Consider the following 20,629-nt stretch of genomic DNA (forward strand, 5'->3'; position numbering starts at 1 on the left):
GAGTGTGAGTTTCTCGATCGTCTGTGATGCTGTGCTTTTTGTAATAATATTGTAATTTATTGGCTTCCTTTATTATCTCATATATATTATAGTGTTATTACAGTTTACAGTGTCTTAATAATCTTTTTAATGTACAATTCTGTATTGAGTTTACCCTCTACTCTCTATGCTCTACGCTATACGTTCTACCATCTACATTCTACTCTCTATGTTCTACCAGCTACTCTCTTCAATCTTCGCTCTACGATCTACCATCTACCCTCTAAGCCCATCTACACTCTACGTTCTATGAGCTTCTCTCTTCGATCTACACTCTATGATCTACCATCTACCCTCTAAGGCCATCTATGCTCTACCCTCTACGTTCCACCAGCTACTCTCTTCGATCTATGCTCAACAATCTTATCATCTATAACTAACTACCCTCTAAGCCCATCTACACTCTACTCTCTACATTGTACCAGCTTCTCTCTTCGATCTACGATCTACAATCTACCCTCTAAGCCCATCTACTTGGAAGGTTATCGGAATTTTTTATTTTTTAATTTTTTTAATTTTTTAACGAAGACTTGTAAGCTTTTTTGTTTATTTCCGACGCGTTTTGTGTCTGTCTGAGACTTCTTCAGGGAATGATTACAACTAACATTGAACAGCATATATAGCACCTAAGTGTGCTTAAGTTTAACTTCCCATGGAAGTGAATAACTGTTGAAACATGCTGTAAACGGACGTTATCAGAAATGCCTTAATGCATATGTTATTACGTGTTGTTATATTTTGGGCGCCATATGATTAGTGCTAATCTATGGCCCCCAAAAACATACTATTTACATAGATGTGCTAAAGTAGTAATAAATTTATAACTGACAATACAGTCTAAGTCTGGTAAATGTCTCCAGATAACCAGCTTGATGTTAGTGGTTCTGAGTTAAACCATTTATTCAAACTTGAAATGAACAGCAATCTCTACGATGAATTACAACCCTAAAAACTAGTAAACAACATCTCTACGTGGTCGCAAAACATTCACTAAGCGTTCAAAGTCACGTGACCTAAGTATTCACTTATTGTGAGTACACTATAACAAAATGTCCCTCACATCAGTTAGCATGACTACAGTTAAATGTAGATTTAAGGACTACCATTCTACCGTTGCGCGATTTACATTTTAGCGAAAGTGATTTAGTTCTGTTACTGTATGTGACCTCCCTGAATAAAGGAAGTAGAAACCCAACTGGGTAACCACTAAGCCGGAGGCACTTCCAGAATTTCTCACATTCCGCTAGAGGCTTTAAATGTGGAGCTATTTCTAGTATAGCACATAAGCTCGCCTCTAATAAAGGCCCTCTTGTTGCTCGCGGGATGAAACGACTCAAAGGGAATGTACAGATACTTACTTAGTACCTAAGTTTGATATGATCATTCTTGCTATAGAGAAAACTAAGAGACTCTAATAGGATTTCTTTGGGACCCTTCCAAACAAAAAATGTCTTTTTTTAACGTTTTAATTTTTTAATCTTTATTCAATTTTTTTTTATTTTTTAACCTTTTTTTATATAAATTATTTTGGGGGCCATACGGTTAGCGCTAATAGTATGGCCCCCAAAACATAACAACACACAATGACATGTGCATTGAGGTATTTCTTGTAATGTCCGTTTACAGCATGTTTCAGCAGTTATTCACTTCCATGGGAAGTTAAACTTAGGTACGCGTAAATCATTCCCTGAAGAAGTCTCAGACAGAGAAGAAGCACGTTGGAAATAAACGAAAAATCTTACAACTGCAAGAAGACTTTGTGCTGCTCACTAGTCTTTGTTAAAAATTTAAAAAAAATTAAAAAATTCCAATAACCTCCCAAGCAGATGGGCTTAGAGGGTAGATCGTAGATCATAGAGCATAGATCGAAGAGAGTAGCCGGTAGAACGCAGAGATTAACGTGTAGATGGGCTTAGAGGATAGATGGTAGATGGTAGAGAATAGAGTGTAGATTGAAGAGAGTAGCTGGTAGAACGTAGAGCGTAGATGGACTTAGAGGGTAGATGGTAGATCGTAGATCATAGAGCATAGATTGAAGAGAGTAGCTGGTAGAATGTAGCGAGTAGAATGTAGATAGAACATATAGCGTAGAGCATAGAGGGTAAACTCAATACAGAATTGTACATTAAAAAGATTATTAAAACCAGCAATAACCGCAATAACACTAGACAATCCCCAGGCACTTTAATATTTGCTACAATAACTGTAAGCCTGTATGCCTGTACATAGAACCATAGGGGGTAGAGCGTAGCTGGTAGAGGGTAAACTCAATACAGAATTTTAAATTGAAAACGATTAAAACACCGTAAACCGTGATAACACGTTAATATATATGAGATATATGCGAGGAATATGCTACCAATTTAAATCAAAAGTTACGAAATAGGCAGGTAACCATACTAACAATACACTGTTTAGATTGCTGTTTAATATTTTGACTCCTTCTTTTTTTGCCCGTTGAACTTTCATGACACTTACACGACAGGCATGACTTCATACCAGTATCACATGACCTGTAGCACATGGTCGTTCACTTCAAGGAGCACTGATTGTAAGTGCTTGCTGTTTTTATCACCTTTTAGTTATAGTCTTTGCTTGTTACTCCAGGTTTCTTTCTTACAACCGCTCTCATTTGCCCTTTATCGTAATTTTCACCGTTGTACAAGTTTGATTACGTTTTAATACATCTGTATGGTTCAAGTAAAATGAACAAGCACGACACGAGTCGAATAACTGTGCACTGTGTATTGCTTTTCAATGACAGCGAACGCCGTAGTTGCCACCACATCCACAACTACGGTAAAAGGTATGAAGTAGGAGGTAATGTATCTTTCCAACACATAGGAGGAGACTGGTGATGAAAGCGTAGAGTCGTAGAGCTCTACGAAAATTTCTACACCAAATCAAGCTTCATAAAATGGGCACCAGTTGAGCAAACCAGCAGCACATTCCACCAACCAAAACAGCTACACCCACCATCTGAGTTATTATACCATTTAAAGATCAGGCCCCTGCTAATCCAGTGAAGAAACGTCTCACAGACCTCAGCTCAAAAATCAAAACCACAATTCAGCCCGTGTTCATCAGCAGAAAACTCAACAAAGACCTTTAAGTTCGAGAAGTCAAGTCAGTCACTGTAAATTACCATCAATGCCTAGTTTATAAATTTCAATGTAACCTGTGTGATGCAGGATATGTTGGTTACACTCGCAGCCACCTCCATGAACGCATTGATGGACACAAACAAAAATCATTGTCAATTTGTAAACATTATTTGAGCAAACATACAGTAGAACCCAAACATAATGCACGCGCAAGAACTTCTTTTTGCATCCGCAAGAAGTCAACTTCTTGCAGCTTTTTGCGGGTTGCTTGCGCTTGGATCCTGCAAGCCGCAAGAACTATTTTGCGGTTAGAAGTTAAAACCGCAAGAACTTCTTTGTGGTAGGATTTTTGAAATGCAAGAACTTCTTTGCGGTTGGATTTTCAAACCGCAAGAACTTCTTTGTGCTAACATTGTAGCACACAAAGAATTAAGTGTAATAAGACGCTGCATGGGATGGTGAAAGGCATGGTAGAATTTATATTTTTCCAGCACTTACCGTAAGAATTACTATTGTGACAAATTCATAACCCTTGATTAAACTTTAGGTTGAGACTGAAGTTTTTTCCTGATGTGAACCGCTGAAAACAACGAGTCTTCTCCATGCGTTTTGATTCATTTCAATTATGTAAGCTTATGTTTACCTTATTGACATACGAATATCTTGATTTGATTGCATGTACGTTTATTTAAAATTGTGAGATTTCTGCTTGTAATTTCAGAAGTTCTCAAACAGATTCGAGGAGCATCACTTGGTAACTCGCTAAATCTGAATTATGTCTAAAGAAGAGGCTCGAAGTACACACAGGTTTCATTATTTCAGATTATTTTGCTTGTTCAGCTCCCATTCTTGTCCAGAGACAAACGCTCAGAGGAGCACGGACTCTGGGGACGAGAATCGTTCGGCTCCAGGATTGGTTCAGATTTGTTACCTTAGTAACCATAACTTTGTCAGAACATCTGTGAACATTCAGTTGACATCAAATTAAACCTAAACATGTATGGTGAATACACAAGAAATAGGATACTTGCTCTCGCTAACACTAACAAAACTCCAACTGAGATCATTATCATTCTTCAAGAAGAGAACATTGCTGTTGTAAGAACAACACTCGCCAGAATTATACGACGAGCCAGGGAAAGAAAGCAATGACAGCAGCTTCAAGATCGCCATGGGCGACCACCAAAAGCCAGTTCACCCGTGAAGAGGAAAATCGACAAGGTCTACAGGCGGGATCCTGAGGTCACGGCTTCCGAACTGAAAAACGTTTTAGAGAATGAGCTTACTGGCATTAGAATTTGAGTCAGCACAATTAAGGTTATTCCCCAGTATTGCATTGCGCATCCCTACTGCGCATAATTTCAAGCATGATTAGCGCATGTGCATTAAAAAATGGAGGCTTTTTCTTTACAGCTGGACCTCGCCATAAAGGTAAATTGTCATGTTCTCGCAAACGAGTATGGTGACCTATCATTTTTTTCTGTTGTTTTGAATTGAGTAATAAATTTCTCGGTGTAAAATAAAATATGAACCAATTCTCAGTGTAGAACAAAAAGCAACCGTTGGAAACGTGAATTTAGCAAGCAATCGTGACTACAATCATGGTGCTATTATAAGGATTTATATGGGTATAAACAAGGTGCTGTTGCTCCTAAACAAACATGGGGACCCCTCATTTTTATTTCAAAATTTAAGTTCCTATATTATAAACAATCAATAGGCAAAGTTTCACAAAAATGTCCGTGCAGGTTCTATTTCAGTGGCATGACCTTAAGAGGGCACGGAAGGCAGCAGGCTGGATCTGCACGCAGACACGTTATTGTCAAATGGTCAGAGACGCGAACAAGATCAAGCGTTTGGAATTTTGCCGGAAAATCATAGAAATGAATGATGATTTTGGCAATGTTATATTCACTGACGAGTCCTCTGTTGAAATCGAACGAGCAACAACAATCCGATTCCACAAGCAAGGAGAGATGTACAAACCAGCTCCAAAACCAAAACATCCCCTTAAGGTCCATGTCTGGGGTGGAATAAGCAAGCACGGGCCAACAGAACTGGTAATTTTTGAAGGCATTATGAACGCTGTACTTTACTGCCAGATACTGGAAACATTGCTCCTTCGTTTCATCAGAAACACGCTCCCTGCGCACAGATTCCAGCAGGACAATGATCCGAAGCATACTTCACGGTATGCAAAGCAGTTTTACACTGACAACAATATAAACTGGTGGGAAACACCGCCAGAAAGTCCGGACTTGAACCCTATCAAACTGTTGTGGCATGAATTGAAATGGTACATTCGCAAACACACAAAGCTGAATACGAAGGAAGAACTTGTCACTGGGATCCGTGAATTCTGGACAACAAGAGTGACAAAGGAGAAGTGTCAGTGCTACATAAACCATCTTCGTACAAAGGTTGTACCAAGAGTGGTTGAACTTCAAGGCCAAGCAACTGGAATGTAAAACAGCTCTTTTTAGGAGCTCCACCCTGCATTGTACTGGGCAGGGAAAAACCCTGTACATTGAGCATTCGACATTGCACTCTACAGGTGATACAAAAACGGCTCCTTTAGGAGCCATCAACTCTAATAAAAGTCATGATAAGCAATGCAATGGGTTATGCGATGAAATAAGTCCAGTTATTCAGTGTAGTTGCTTCGAATTTGTGAATTTGAGGGCATTCAAATGCCGCGCTCTATAAATCAGTAAGTTAGCAGTGCATTGCTTATCATTCTTCAAGAAAATGAAATGATAAACAATGTTTTTGGCAAAAACTGGAAAAGTTGTTTCGAAAAGTAGTTTTTTTTACAGTGGCTTGTAGTATTCACTTAAAAACCATGACATTTTTGACTGTTACGAAAGATAAAGGCAAAGCTGGTCTTCTTTAAAGAAAAAAAATAACTTCGATTTCATTAGTGTGGAGCGCTTGATTGAAACCAAACATAAACAAGCACACACTGCGCAAAAGTTGAAAAAGTTGTTTTTAAAAGTATTTGTTTTGCAAAATGACTACTAGTAGAATTTGTTCAAAAACTAAGTTTTGAGTTAGGAAAGATATCAACAAAGACCGTTTTTTTAATGAAAAAAAATAACACCTTGGTTTATTTAGTGTGGCATGCGCCACTGAAAAAAAATAACTAAGAGCGTGTGCTGCGTGACAACTGAAAAAGCTGTTTTGAAAACTATTTCATTCAAAAGGACTAGTAAAATCCAGCAATTATAGTTTTGAGCTAATAAAGACAAAAGCAAGGCCAGGTTTTTTTTAAAGGTAACACTTTGGTCAATTTAGGGCGGCACACTGGACTGACAGGACACAGAAAATAGTGTGCGCACTCTACAAAGACCTGCAAAAGGATGTAAAATGCGTGGAACATGAGATACTCTTTAGAAAAATTGTCCCCGTTTGGCTTACTGTTATGACAGTTTTAAGAGAGTAATTCAAGTGCAAAGGCCACTGTTTTCTTGTTTTTGTGTTTTGATCATTTTGTTTTGTTTTGTTTTAGAAAAAGTCACATATCAGACTATTAAGATTTATTCACACATCATTGTGTGGAGACCTGTAAAGAGGGAGTGACCTGGGACATCAGTCAGCGTCCATTGTTTCTAATTAAATTTATCCTTATAAAGAGAACTTAAATACGTCTTGCCATAAATCCAACACTTGAGTACTCAAAAGTTCAACAGTGTTATTATTGTGTGAATCATCCATTTGACCATGGCTTCATGAGCAAGCACTAGACATTACAGATGAGCAGCCCTTTACTTTTCTGGAGACAAAACTGTTGGTGTTATGGACACTGGGAAGATTATGGCAACCCAGACTGAAATCTTTACTGCAATAATGACTCTGCAACAAGTTCTAAAAGAAATTTACAACATTCTAGTGTCCCATTTGTTCACACACGCAGTCTTAGTGGTTCAGTGTGACATTTGAACGAAAGTTGTCTTCGCTTACAGATTATGCAAGAAGAAAGAAAAAACCAGTGGAAGCCATGTTAATTACACTTTTCTTCATGGATTGTTTCCTCAGCAGCTTCATTATTTGGAGATGTTTCGGGATTGTCGCGTAATTATGAAGTTAACGTAATCGAATGGCTTTTTTTCGTAAGTGACATGAACACGCTCGTGGTTACATGCAGCTCAGGCCTGGGTTGTTTGAAAAGTGAATAGCACTATCACCTGAACAAATCACTATCTAGTGCATAGTACAGTTTGTTTTCTCAAAATTTATCCACTGGATAGCAATTAATCTGGTGGATAGCCTTATCCAGCCTTCGAACAACCTGGGTCAGGTTCGTACGCGAGTATGCGAAATAAGTGAGCACGTTCGATAAATTGCAAGCAAGCTTTGAGCATTTCGACCACCAACACAGCATTACCAACAGATCTTGACAGTTTGACCTGCAGCAACTTCTTGCGCCTTCTTGCAGCTTGCGGTAAGATTCATAAGTTCTTGCATCATCTTGCGGTTAGATTTTCAACTTCTTGCGGCTTCTCGCAGTTAGACTTTCAACTTCTTGCATTTCGAAAGTTCTTGTGGGTAAACCACAAAAACACGGCATTTTTACTTCTTGCGGTGGCTTGCGTGTTCTTGCAGCACAAGAACTTCTTGTGTCACTTCTTGCATGTGCATTATTTTTGGGCTGTACTGTAACTCGAATGTACCTCCTTGTCTTTCAGAACAATTTCACACGCTTACTAAATGTTCTAACAAATTTGATTGCCTAATTAAGGAGATGCTTTTTAAGAAAACTTAAACCATCCCTAAACGTGCAAACGGACTCGATTCGCGAAAAGGTATTCACTTGAAGAACTTGTGACCCTCTGTTATTATGCTAATTTGTAGACTGACATGTATAGAAATCAAATCTTCGCATTATTTATTCACTTTGCCTTGAGAATGGTGTCACAATGACACTGAAACGTCAGCTGTTAACGTTAATATTCGCCAGCTTTATGTTATTAAGAATAATAATAATAAAGCTTTATTTGACTCGAAAAACTGATCAGCAGTTTCAATCTTTATTTGCTTGTTACACATTAGTTTGCAATTAAACTTTTGGTCCAGTTATCAAGAATTAAATTTTTCGAGACAATTCAAACAGCGTGTGGCATGTAAATTGCATCAGAACATGATTTTATCAGAGAAACAGAACTATACTACAGCTAGCTTTGACCCAACCAAGCATGCATCAGACTTTTCCAAAGGTTTGATATTGCATTTGGCTATGCATGTCATCCACAAAGGGGTTTACCTAGTGGCCAGGTTGTTAGGCGCACTTCTAATACAAATATATAAGCACTGAAAGCTTTTTGTTTCCATTAGAAAATCGAGAAAGTTACCATACACTTTGGATATTTCAACTCTGTTTTGCATAGTTTCATTTCTATTCAGTTTAAATTCTGGCCAACTTCCTTTATTATAATTAAATGGTGAATTAGTTTACTTGACAATAAAAAAATTGCGACAGAATATTTCTTAGAACCATTCTAAGATTTAAAAAGCTAAAAAGCTGAATTAAAATTGGTGACGTTTTGACGTTTCTGTAACGTCATTATCAAGTCAAAAATGTTTAAAAACTAGGTCCTATAAATACTAACACAAACAGTAAGTGATGAAAATAATTTACAAGTTAAACAAACAGTTTTGCACATATAGAGTTTGTTTGGACGTTCAAATTAGGTTTGAATTTCTTGATGTAAAGCATTTCAAACTCTAAACAATCAAATCTGCCTTGGCACTTTCTCAGAATCTTGAAATGGCTCTCATTCAAAAGATCGCTCCTACCATGCGCTTCATGAAAATGCTTGCCGATTGCTGAATTTTTGTGTTGAGCAACACGTTGAAAAAGGTGTCGGGTTGTGTAGCCAACATAATCTGCATTGCACAGATCACATAAACAATGCATCGCTGATTGACAATCGACGGCTTGGCTTCTTTAGGTTTGAGATCTTGTTGTAATTTCTTGCTTACAAAAACTGGCTGCAAAGTGGGGCCAATCTTATTACTAAGATCATGCAACTGCCTCCGAACAGCATTAGCTGAATCTTGATCTTTGAATTGATCTTTCAATTAGTTAGTTAGTTTGTTTGTTTATTTATTTGTTTGTTTGTTTCTTCATTCATTCATTCATTCATTTGCCACTGACACTGGGGGACAGTTTTATTTATTATACCCATGAATGTTCCTGAATGTTATGCTGCAGCTTCCACAAACCTTGTTGTTTTTTGCTCATATATAATGCTAAACCTCATAGTAAAATTTTCACAAGAAAATATAGTACTGACACATTAAAATAAATTTCTGTGCAAAGAGAAGTGTTGTAACAAAACTTTACCTAAATAAATGTTAGGCTTCATGTCTTGAAAAGGGACAGCAAATGTCAGATGGTTATTAGTGTCCCATGTCACTGCCTTTGAAGGGTCTGGGTTGCCAAGAAGTAGCGTGTTTGTCTGACCTCCTAAAGAACCCAACAGTCTAAGAATCTGATGCCGAATCTTGACTAAAGGACTGATGCTTGTCTGGGGAGGAAAAAAACTGTCAATAATTGATTAGAGGTCAGGGAAGGCATCTCACCCTCACTAACCAACTTTACTATTACGTTAAATGTCTGTGTTATACTCCAGAAAAAAACTCACCTGAGGCTGTGATTGCTTTTTCACCTTCAAGAGTTTTAAAGGAATTTTCCTGCCTCGTGATCCAGGCCGGGATGCTGCACTTAACACTACTGTCTTGGACTCTTCAGATGACTGAGGTTCCTCACCTACAAAAAATGCAACAGAGATTATATAATGGAAAGTTATGCAATATAGCCAGATATTATGCAAGTAAGGTTTTTTTCCAAGCTTTAAGTTTTTCTAGCTTTACAAGCTTTCAGGTGTAACAAAATCTGATGAATGAAAAAAATATACAGCATTTACTTCTACTTGACAAGGAAGAACTAAGAGTAATGTGCTCTCATATCTGCATTTTTTGGGACTTGTCTTTGATTTCTTACATGTTAGAGTTCATTTCATTTATCCCTTATCAATTGGTTCAAACCTGCAATGAGCACCTGGGGAAACAGATTGACTTTTCAATGGTCTACCTTAAATAGAACTTTAGTAACGATGATTTTTATAACAAGTCAAAATTTTGATGGCCAGGTGCTAACAGTCAAATAGCTGATGCCTTGTCTTGTTTTAGTTGGCAGGAGTTTTGGCATTAGGTTCCAGATACCCAGCCTCTTCCCACCCCTGTACCCACCGATGTCTTGATGTCTCACCCTTAGAGCAGCAGTGCTACTCCTTCTTAACTAAAGGCCTCGCTCCATGTACACAGCGATCGTATACTTCAGCCCACGCACAATTTGTTTCTTTCTGCCATCAGCTTAGTAAAGTTACATCCCTCAAGTTCTCCCCTCCCAACCAACCAACAGATGCTGTGCCTCCTTGCCACCTTTCCGGCTGGGAAAATTTGGCATTCGTCCATTAAATCTAGTTGTCCAAGGTCAGAGCACTTCACATTGAGCAGGGGTTTCAAGACCCTCTTCCCAACTGTCTTTGCCTGCACCAGGTTGTCTGTGGTATTGAGTGCTGTCAGGGCTCCCCCTCTTCAACCTGTTTACCTATTGTCAATGACCTGGTGTTGATGATTTGGCAGTCTTTGGATCTTCACCTACTGGATCACCTCATGTTCTGGATTGCCTGTTCAATTAGGTACTTTGGTTTTCGGCATGCCTCTGATTTTTCTCCATCACTCCATCTAGGTGTTCACGACATTGCAGGGGCCTTCCCATCATCCCCTTCCTGCATACACTTAAAGATAAAGGGCTCGAAGACCGATCCTTTAAGGAAAGGCTACTTCATCCACATTTGTGTTGACCACCTTCCTTTTTGTGCCATTCACTCTATGATGACCCATTTTGCTAGCAGTGGCAATTCGATAGGTCCCCTGTTTCTGTTGCAGAATGGACAGCCTCTCTCTCATACTTGTCTCATGGACTAGCTCTGGCCTTGTACTTGTAGTCATTTGAAGATTAGCTATTAAGGTATCATGGTAGGTGGATTGACAGTGTTTGGAAATCATGCTCTTACACTGGTGCTTTGAAAGAAAACCCCATCAACCTATACATTTTCTGCAAGCTTAATACTGTTATAGAATACAATCATATGTCTGAAATTTTCTAAAAAGCTATTGTCACAGGCTGTGATATAAAAAGAAATACCCAGAAACCCTGTTTTGCTTAAACTGGTTCACTTCTGTGCGGGAATTATCGCAGCGGCGCAATTAACATCGGAAATGTTTTCTCTCATATCACCCTCAAAAAGGGTGTTGGTGATTTTCCAGATGTGGTTTGGTTTTTTTCTACACCCTTCTAAAGTTTGATATTTTCAATGCGGATGTTTCCCTCTACTATAGAGGCCATAACTTTGAAATGGAAGCAAAATTAAACTAAGCCCGACATCCTTTTTTAAGGAGGTATCCTGGAACATACCTACGAATGTTCAGCCAATTCCGTCGGAAGACGCATGTAAACGAACTAAAAATGTTCATCCTTATATGCAGTTTTATTTTATCAAGAAAAAGACGAAAAACCTTTTATGAGATTGGTATGATTAGGTGTAAAAATCCCCTCTGCACTGATGTCAGCATGGGTCAGTTTATCACAACAATGGATTATGACTACTTGAAATAAACAGATGTCTACAATTCTGGTGCGGAAACCCATCGCAGTGAAATTGTATGAGAAGCAACAAACTATCAAGAGCTTTATACAGGTTTGTATTTAAACTGCTGTGATTTCTTTTACTCAGCAAATTTCGTCAGTGGCATTGGTATTATGTTGCTCAAGTCTAGGCTTCTTTGTTCTCCAGACATTTTTTGAAACCATGCCTTGTGAAGCCAAAAAGAGGAAATCTTGAGGTCTACATCATCTACATCTACATCTGCACATGACTCCTCTCTCCTTGTGGAAGTTTTGGAATCCTGTCTGTTCTCCAGCAATTTCATGTGACTAGCACTTGTTTTATTTGGTCCCTCAGCTTCATTGGCGGGACTAGCGTCCTCGAGTTCCTTCAACCATTCTTCTTGGTTACAGTGCGACCCACGGTCGCTCAGAGCTGAAGATGTTGTTTGACCTGTGGGTCCCACCACATTTTTGCCTCTTCAACTTCTATGAAGATGAAAATGGGTAAGCAGTTTTTTTGCATTTTCTTCCTAACATAAAGTAAATTTGACAAGAACGAAAGCTAACTTGCGATGAAACAACCAGATCGAAAACAGTTCGCATGCACAAAAGAAATATTACTCTGCAATTCACATTACATGTGACAACTGGTGGTGAATTTTAATTGGAGGTGTCAACATGCCGTAAGGGGTTAATGAGACTCAAAAACAGTTTTTCTCTTTATCTTAAAAAGTAAAAAAGCTTTTTTCCCCATTCCTTTTGCAAAATATTTACCTGTCTTCTCAATTCAAACAGCAAAAAAAGATTTTTTCACACTTATCTTAAAAATCCACCTACCATGATATCTTAATGGAGAAGCCATCTATATAGCTACCATAATAGATGAGATGGTGTGCCATCGAGGCCTGTAGCTTTCCTTAATTCTAATCCTCTAACCTTTCAAAGCTTCAATGTGCAATTTTCTCAGCTCTGCTAACTGCCCATATTTTTCAAGTAGTAACTGGGAGATTAAAATTTTGTCTGCAGATGACCTTTATTGCTACATGTATATATTGCATTGTGCAGCTGCTTGCAGGTAATATCGAAACCCTATTATTGTTGATTTTAACTTCTACTGTATGTTCAGTACATGGTTGTTAAATACACATGCAAGGATAAGGGTTTTGCATTGAATATCAGAAACATTTCAAAATGGAAAAACAGAAAAAAAATCTTTCAAGTGAATAAACAAGAACTTTTTAACGCCCTTACTGTACTCAGCTGGTGTCTTAAGGAAGCCATCCAAACAAGGAAGAATTTCAGGTAGATGTGGCTTCAAAACATGAGGAGGAAGAGAAGCGGTCCACCTCTGTAAGGCATCTAGTCCAGCTTGAGCCAGAGGAGTAAAGCTTAGGCCAAGTTTAAAGGTAAGCTGATCAGAACAATTTAAAGAAATTATGTATTAATCATCATTGTTTGTTTATTTTAATAACTCTGTCCATAAATTGAAGGTTTTTTCCCAATGATTCCTTGCATTTGCTAATATTTGTACCAGTCATCTTTCTTACTGTTTGAATTCAATATCCAGTCAGAAAGTAGTTCTCCTGAATTCTTATCTAAGATCTAAGCATGTTATCATTCTGCTAAATGTTGTTGTGACCGCATAAATTTTCCACTTACACATAAGATCATTTGGAAGTCCTAATTGTTTACCATCTGAAGACAGACCCTAAATTACGTTACCTTGCATAAAGTGACAAGGTTAGATATTGTCAACCTACTGGGGCGTTAACCTTCTCTGAACATAACCATTCAAAACAACAGTAGGGATGAGAAAAACCGAAAGATATATGGAGCAGTTTTCCCTCAAGTGTCAAAGGTAATGTGTATTTGCTTTGGTTTTCCATTACTATGCTACCCAATTGACTTTTCCCTGTGCTTCCAGTCAGCTACATGTATGTGTTCAGATTGTTGATTTATCCATGGATTGCCATAGGATTACTTTGGTACTCAATTGAAAATGGCACTAGAAATGAAATCACTATGTTGTTAGGGGGAACATCTTATCTAGGGTAAACTTGAGAATTGCACAAATTGCAGTCAAATATGTAAAAATTATTCAATGAAAAGCTATTCTTGCCAGAGAATAATCAATGTAACCTGAACTCTGTGTCTTTAAATCACAAGTCTTTAAATATCATTTTGTAATTATTCAATATTAATCTTTATCACCTTTCATTATTATCTCATAGATGACAATTTCACATAAGATGACCTAAAAAATGGCCCAGCTTATGCACCGTGAGTTTATCTATAACTTGGTAGTAAGCCCATGCAACTGGTATCTGGGAGCTAACAGGTTTGAATCCTGTGGGGTACTTAGAATTTTTCATGGTTCAATGTTCATATTTACACACTACATGTCTTTGTTACTATTGCGCACCTTTAATGCAGGTACCAAGGAGGCAATATCCAGAACGACTACTTCAAGAGGAAGTGATAGAACAAGTCTTAAACAGGAAGCTAACAGATCATCTTTATACTGTTGCATTCTAATAAGGACCTGAAAAAAAAGAAACCAAAACTAAGTTGTACGTTTGTTCTTTTTTTTCTCCAATATTATGCAAGCATCAATGATGGGAGCACACTAACTATTGTCACAAAATGAGGAGGTTGCTCAAGAAACAGTGATGAAATCTTGAGGCAGCTTGGATTTGTTCTCAGAACAGTGTTTCAACGAGTGGACAGCAACGTACCACGAGAACAAAATAACCGTTTATTTTGAAAGTCATTCTTCCTTATATATACATCATAACAAGGCTAGCGTTCACCCTAGTACCGAGGCTACCTAGGCTACCATACATAACATCCTTTTCCTTCTATAAAAAAAAACAAAAAAAACAGACAAAAGAAAACTGTTCCAGTCACAGACCACATAACGTATCTCGAATTGTCAATCCGAGTTCTCTATTTCTGGCTTGCTCCCACCATGTCTCCGTGTGGAAGTCCTTCAAGTACTGTGGCCTCTTTACAACTCACCCTCAGCATGTCGTTTGGGTACTCAGACACTGCAATTGGCTGGCCACTTGACCCAGACTGTCCCTGGAGAGTGACGGGGTCACAGCATGCCCTTTGTTGCTCAGACACCGCGGGAACTAGAGCTTCTTGTCGCTCAGACACCGCAGGAGCCACAGCAGCCCTTTCTGCCTGCTTGGATGGCGACACTTTTTGACTTGTGCCCTGCTGGTTGAAGTGTTCTGTCAGGTTTAAATTACATTTCAATGTGCTTCTGTTGTAACTCTCTCTTGTTTTCCTTAAATGACAACGGTTCTGTCGATATCTGGCACCATCTTCAGTAACCACTTCGTACGAGCGAGTTTCCACAGATTTGTTCAACCTTGCTTTGATGGTCTCGCTAGTTAGACTTCGAGGGGGAATTAAACGCACCGTATCTCCACTTTTAAGCTCTGCAAGATCTTTGGCTCCCTTGTTGTAATTAATCGCTAGACGTTCTTTGGTAGTTAGCAGCTTGTTGTGGACATTATGATTAACGACTGGTTTGAGGAGCCACGGCAAGGCAGGGACCTGGGTTCTGGTCCGTCTGCTCATGAGTTGTACCACTGGGCTGCTGTCCATTCCTTGACTAGGCGTGTTCCTGTATTCGAGCAGTGAAAGATATGGATCTGTCTTGGCCTTTCTAGATTTCTTCATAACTGTCTTTGCTGACTTGACAGCTGCCTCAACTTGTCGAGGAGCTTGTCACATAAGCGAAACTCCAATGATGACAGAACTCCTTAAACTCATCTGAAATAAATTGTGAGCTGTTGTCTGACATGCACGTTTCTGGAATACCATGCCTAGTGACCATGTCTCCTCAAGAAGATCAACCTCCCAAAATGAGGAGTAGTAATCCACACAGATGAGGTAGTTATGACTCCTGTAACTGAACAGGTCAATTCCAACTTTGGCTCAAGGTCTATCTGGGACTTTGTGTGAGATCAGGGTCTCTTTAGGCTGTCTCTTGTTGTAGGATCTGCAAACATCACATGTTTCAATGAACAGCTGGATCTCACTACTCATGCCTGACCAGTAGGTGCATTCTCTTGCTCGCAACAGGCCACTGACAACACCGCAATGCGCATAATGAAAGCGACGCATCAGGTCTCGACGAAGCAATTTTGGAATCACTAATCTCTCTCCCCTGACAACCACATCATCATCAAAACTCAGTTCGTTCTGTATTCCAAAGTACGGTAATACGAGATGAGAAAGCTCCCCCTTTGTCTCGGACCAGCCTGCCTTGGTAACCTTGATTAGCTCTTGAAGGTTGTCGTCCTTTGTGTGCTGTTTGATTTCCTGGAGAGTAGATGATTTTAGGCACGCATCCTGCGTCATGTTGATGCTCTTGACTTCTGAAGCAATTGTTTGACTTCAGTCGTAGGGAAGATACGCCCGGCTCAGAGCGTCAGCCAGGTACATGGTGGGCCCCTTCCTACAGCCAAGGTTGATTGAGTAGGCTTGAACTCTCAGAAATTTGCGCTGGAGCCTCTTTGGCGCTATGAGGAGTGGTTTCTTAGCGATCACTTCTAATGATTTGTGATCCAATTCCACAGTTACTTGTCTCCCATACGTGTAGGTGTGGAACTTCTCCAGTCCATAAACAACAGCAGGGAGCTCTTTCTCGATCTGCGCATAGTGAGTTTCGGGATCTGTCAGCATGCGGCTTGCATATGTAATGGGGTGGCCCTCTTGCATTAGGACTGCTCCAAGCCCCTTGTCTGAGCATCGCACTGCAGGGTGATGCCCTTTGTCAAATCAAAATATTTGAGAACTGGAGCATTGGTAACCAGCTGTTTCACTTGTTGGACTGCACTATCATGAAGGTTGGTCCTGAACCATCCTACATCAGGGAGTGTGAGTATCCAGAGGGGCTCCCATAGATCACTGAGACATGGTAGAAACTTGCTCAGGTAATTTGTGAATCCAATGAACCGGCGTACACTGGCCACATCAGTTGGGGTTGGCTTCTCCAAGACAGCCCTGATCTTTGCTGGATCTGCTTTAAGACCGTCCTTCAAGATCAGATGACCCAAGAAAGGAACTTCTTCACACCGCAGTTTCACTTTGGCCTTGTTCAGCTTAACATTCTACTCACGGCCCTCTGCATCAGTGAGTGCAGATTTCGATCGTGATCTACTAGCACTTCATCTACTGTGGAGCCTTCACCAAAAACCAGGATGTTATCGTGAATGGTGCAGATGCCCTTTAAGCCCTCTAGGGTGAGGTTCAGTCTCCGCTGAAACTCCTCTGGAGCTGTGCAAAGCCCGAAGGGAAGGCGACGCCAACGAAATTGTCTACAGGGTGAATTGAAAGTTGTCAGGCATGAGCTGTCATCGTCAAGTTCAACATGCCAGAATCCATTCTTTGCATCTACTGTTGAGAACACTTTTGCCCTTGAAAGCTCTGGAAGTACCTTGTCTATGGTCAGGGTCGGGTAGTGGCTTCTCCTTAACGCTTGATTCGGGTCTTTAGGGTCAATGCACACTCGATCTGTACAGTTACAAGACTTGAAACCCATGGTGTAGGCTCAGTGACTTGCTCTATGATACCAGGGCTCTGAAGACACTCCAGTTCTTCCTTCAGTTTACCCTTGAGCACTACAGGAACTCTCCTTGGTTAATGAACCACTGGCGTAGCACCATCTTCAACTTCAAGCTTGTACTGACCCTCCAATTTTCCAGTACCTTTGAAGACATCGGGATAATCCTTTAAGAGTTGTTCAGCAGTGAAGCAAGCTTGACTGGTGTTGACTGACATCACATTGTGTTGTTGCACCCTAATCAGGTTCATCTGCTGCATGGTTTGGTTTCCCAGGATCAGTATGGCCCTATCACTGTCAACAACTACGAACTCCACATGATAAGACCTGGAGTTTTTCGGGTTGAGTACTTCCATCGTGCACATACCCAAAGGCTTTATCATTGTATCGTTGTACATTGTGAGCCATTTCCTGGTCAGTGTTAGTTCGTTCCCATCCTCAAGGTACTTTGTGCGTAGCAAGTTACAAGTTGCTCCACTATCCAACTGAAACTTCACCATCGAATTTCCAAGGCTTATTGTAACAAACAGCTTTCTCGCATATTCATGATCACTTGCAGAATGGACATGGAGTATTTCACTTTCACCCAATGACTCGAGTGTGTGGCAGTATTCATCAGCGCTTCCACTCCCTCTCTCAACCACGTTTACATTTGCCTTAGCCATACAATGAGAACAAAATGATTCATAATTCCAGAGGCCGAGCATCTCTTGCCAAACGCGGGACAATTTCACTTCCGATTCAATGTTTTCCACTACAATATTTACATCTCTTTGTTTCCTTACGGTACGCGTAGTGCATAGGACTTTCATTTTCACGCCTGTCATTCTCCGCCTTTTCCACCTTTCGACACTTTCTCGCCTTTTATCCACCTTCTCACGCCTTTTGTCATCAGATGCTTTACCACGCTTCATTTGATCTCTCAACAAATTTACATTTTTGCCTTCCAAGGTTTTACTTCATGCTTTGGATAATTCAGCTGCTCTACAGGCATCAAGGCATCATTGCAGATCAAGACATGGATCCTTGAGGAGGTCTTCACGGAGCTGCTTGTTGTGAATGCAGATTATCTGGTCTCTCACCAGTGAATCTTTGAGGTCACCAAAGTTACAAGTGGTCGTTAAAAGCTTCAGATCTGTAATAAACTTTTCTAGTGATTCGCCTGGATTTTGAAAACGCAAAAAGAACTTGTACCTCTCAACAGTTTCGTTTTTCTTCAGATTACAGTGCTTGTCAAATGCATCCATAACCTGCTTCAAATTTTTGTTCGTGTCCAGGTGCGTCGAATGTCATCGTACTGTAAATTTCTTGTCCATGACTCCCAACTAAATACAAAAACAGCTTCACCTTCGTTGACTCCTCTCTGCCACACATTGCTAAATCCATGTACAATTCTACTTCTTATCACCATCTCTTCCAACTGTCAGCCAAATTTATAGCTTTGAAATCAAGTGGCGCTGGTGGTTTTAGCTGAGTTATTCTATCTTCTCTGCTGCCACTCGGCTGTCCCTCTTCCGCTAATCCTTCTGTGGTAAATGTAGGTATTCTTATTGGGTCCATAGGATCACTTCTGACACCATGTTTCAACAAGTAGACAGAAACATACCACAAGAACAAAATAACGGTTTATTTTGAAAGTCATTCTTCCTTATATATATAACAAGGCTAGCATGCACCCTAGTACCGAGGCTACCTAGGCTACCATACATAACAAACAGTACCAGTTAAACAAATATAATGAAGTAATCAGATTTTGATCAGCACCTTGCTGTGAAAAGGCCTGTGTTTTGAAAAAAAGGCTTGGGCTCAGTAGTTGTAACTCATGAATGGGAAATGTCTTATGATTCAAGATACAAACTGGAGCAGGTAATGTGTTACGTGTCATCTTGTAAAAAACAATGGTACTGCATGATTGTTGCAATTGGTCAATGAGCTCAAGGGGACATACACTATCAAAATAATATTTTAATGACCAAATGTCATTCAAAGGTATGATGTAAGTGGTGGTCACGTATTCTCTGTTGAGAATGTTAAGCTCCGAACCGTTACTGAGGAAGATATTAACTTGTCTAATGGCCATTCACAGTCATAATGGCCATACACAACAGCTTTTATGTAGGCAACTTCAAAAGCAAAAACAAGGATATAGAACAAGTGGTAACAAAATTAATAAGAACCCATCCTTAAGGCCAAGCGTTGGACTGGCAGAAGAGAAGGGTAAAGCAAGGATGTAGAGGGTAAACACTATGGAAAATAACACATTAATTTTTAGTGGTTAATTCCCTGATGATTAAACTCCTTGGTGACCTCTTTTAATGCAACATGCAACATACCTCTTTTGTGAACTTGTGAAAGAGCACAAAGCATGTCATACAGTCAGAGGAATCTACAATTTCCATGTCTAAGTCTTCACTGTTAAGGTCTGGACTTTCCACCTTTACATTCTAATGCAATAAATTCATGTCTTAATAATAACACAATGAAGATCATCAAGAAGATTTAAGATTTTCTTATATTTACATTTTTTCAATAAACCTTCCACCACAGTTAGATTATGGGTGATGGATGCAGAGTGGTCAGAAATCCAAAAAATGGGATTCACAAACTTGCAGAAAGATAATATGGGCAGAAAACACTTACAGTTCTGTAAATTGGTCTGTTAGTCTCACAATAATGCAAATAAATGTCTAAAACAGCACTTTCTCTGCCAGATATTGTCTTAGACCCGTAGCCCGCAAGGGCTATGGGTCTAATTGTTTTAGTATCACCCAACTAGTTGGACAGAAAAGGTAATAATAAAGTTAGCAAATGCAAGTTGAAGAAATATTTATTTGGGAATAAAACGAAAGAAAGTGTCAGGCTCGATGGCGCCAATTTCGCTACTCAATGACTATTACTAATAGTCCCCTAGTAGCGTAGCCAATCAAAATGCATGATTTGCATTAGTCCACAAGTTGGGTGATACTAAAAAGTAATAGCCTCAGCAATCATTTAGCAACCACATTTGAACGGGCCTGTTTAGCTGCAAGATGGTAGGATTTGTATGGTTGAAAACATTGGATATTGTTAAACCTCCTAGACTGATTAATTATTTGTCCATATATGTCCGTAAGTCCATAGAGTGTCTCTGTTGTGAAACTATCGGCTGATAGTTGCTCCACAGAAATTTGATGTTCTCAAAACAAATAATTTCGCTAGTTTGAAGAACATCAAATTTCTAAGGGCCAACTATCA

General features: G+C 39.5%; 1 protein-coding gene across 2 annotated transcripts in view; it reads right to left on the reverse strand.

Annotated features, from left to right (window-relative positions):
* Nucleotides 1-20,629, reverse strand: part of LOC110046028 (DNA-dependent protein kinase catalytic subunit-like) — a 290,155-nt gene that overhangs the window by 114,820 nt on the left and 154,706 nt on the right. For both annotated transcript variants that reach the window (XM_089289604.1, XM_089289605.1), the window contains 5 exons: nucleotides 19,729-19,839; nucleotides 14,240-14,359; nucleotides 13,069-13,228; nucleotides 9,788-9,912; nucleotides 9,487-9,670 (listed from right to left, as the gene is read on the reverse strand). In XM_089289604.1, the coding sequence (XP_089145730.1) occupies nucleotides 9,487-9,670; nucleotides 9,788-9,912; nucleotides 13,069-13,228; nucleotides 14,240-14,359; nucleotides 19,729-19,839 (700 nt within the window). The remainder of the gene's footprint in view (nucleotides 1-9,486; nucleotides 9,671-9,787; nucleotides 9,913-13,068; nucleotides 13,229-14,239; nucleotides 14,360-19,728; nucleotides 19,840-20,629) is intronic.

The sequence above is a fragment of the Orbicella faveolata genome, unplaced genomic scaffold, assembly GCF_042242905.1.
Source record: "Orbicella faveolata isolate gen_17 unplaced genomic scaffold, um_ofav_v1 contig_2, whole genome shotgun sequence".
Classification (NCBI taxonomy): Eukaryota; Metazoa; Cnidaria; class Anthozoa; order Scleractinia; family Merulinidae; genus Orbicella; species Orbicella faveolata.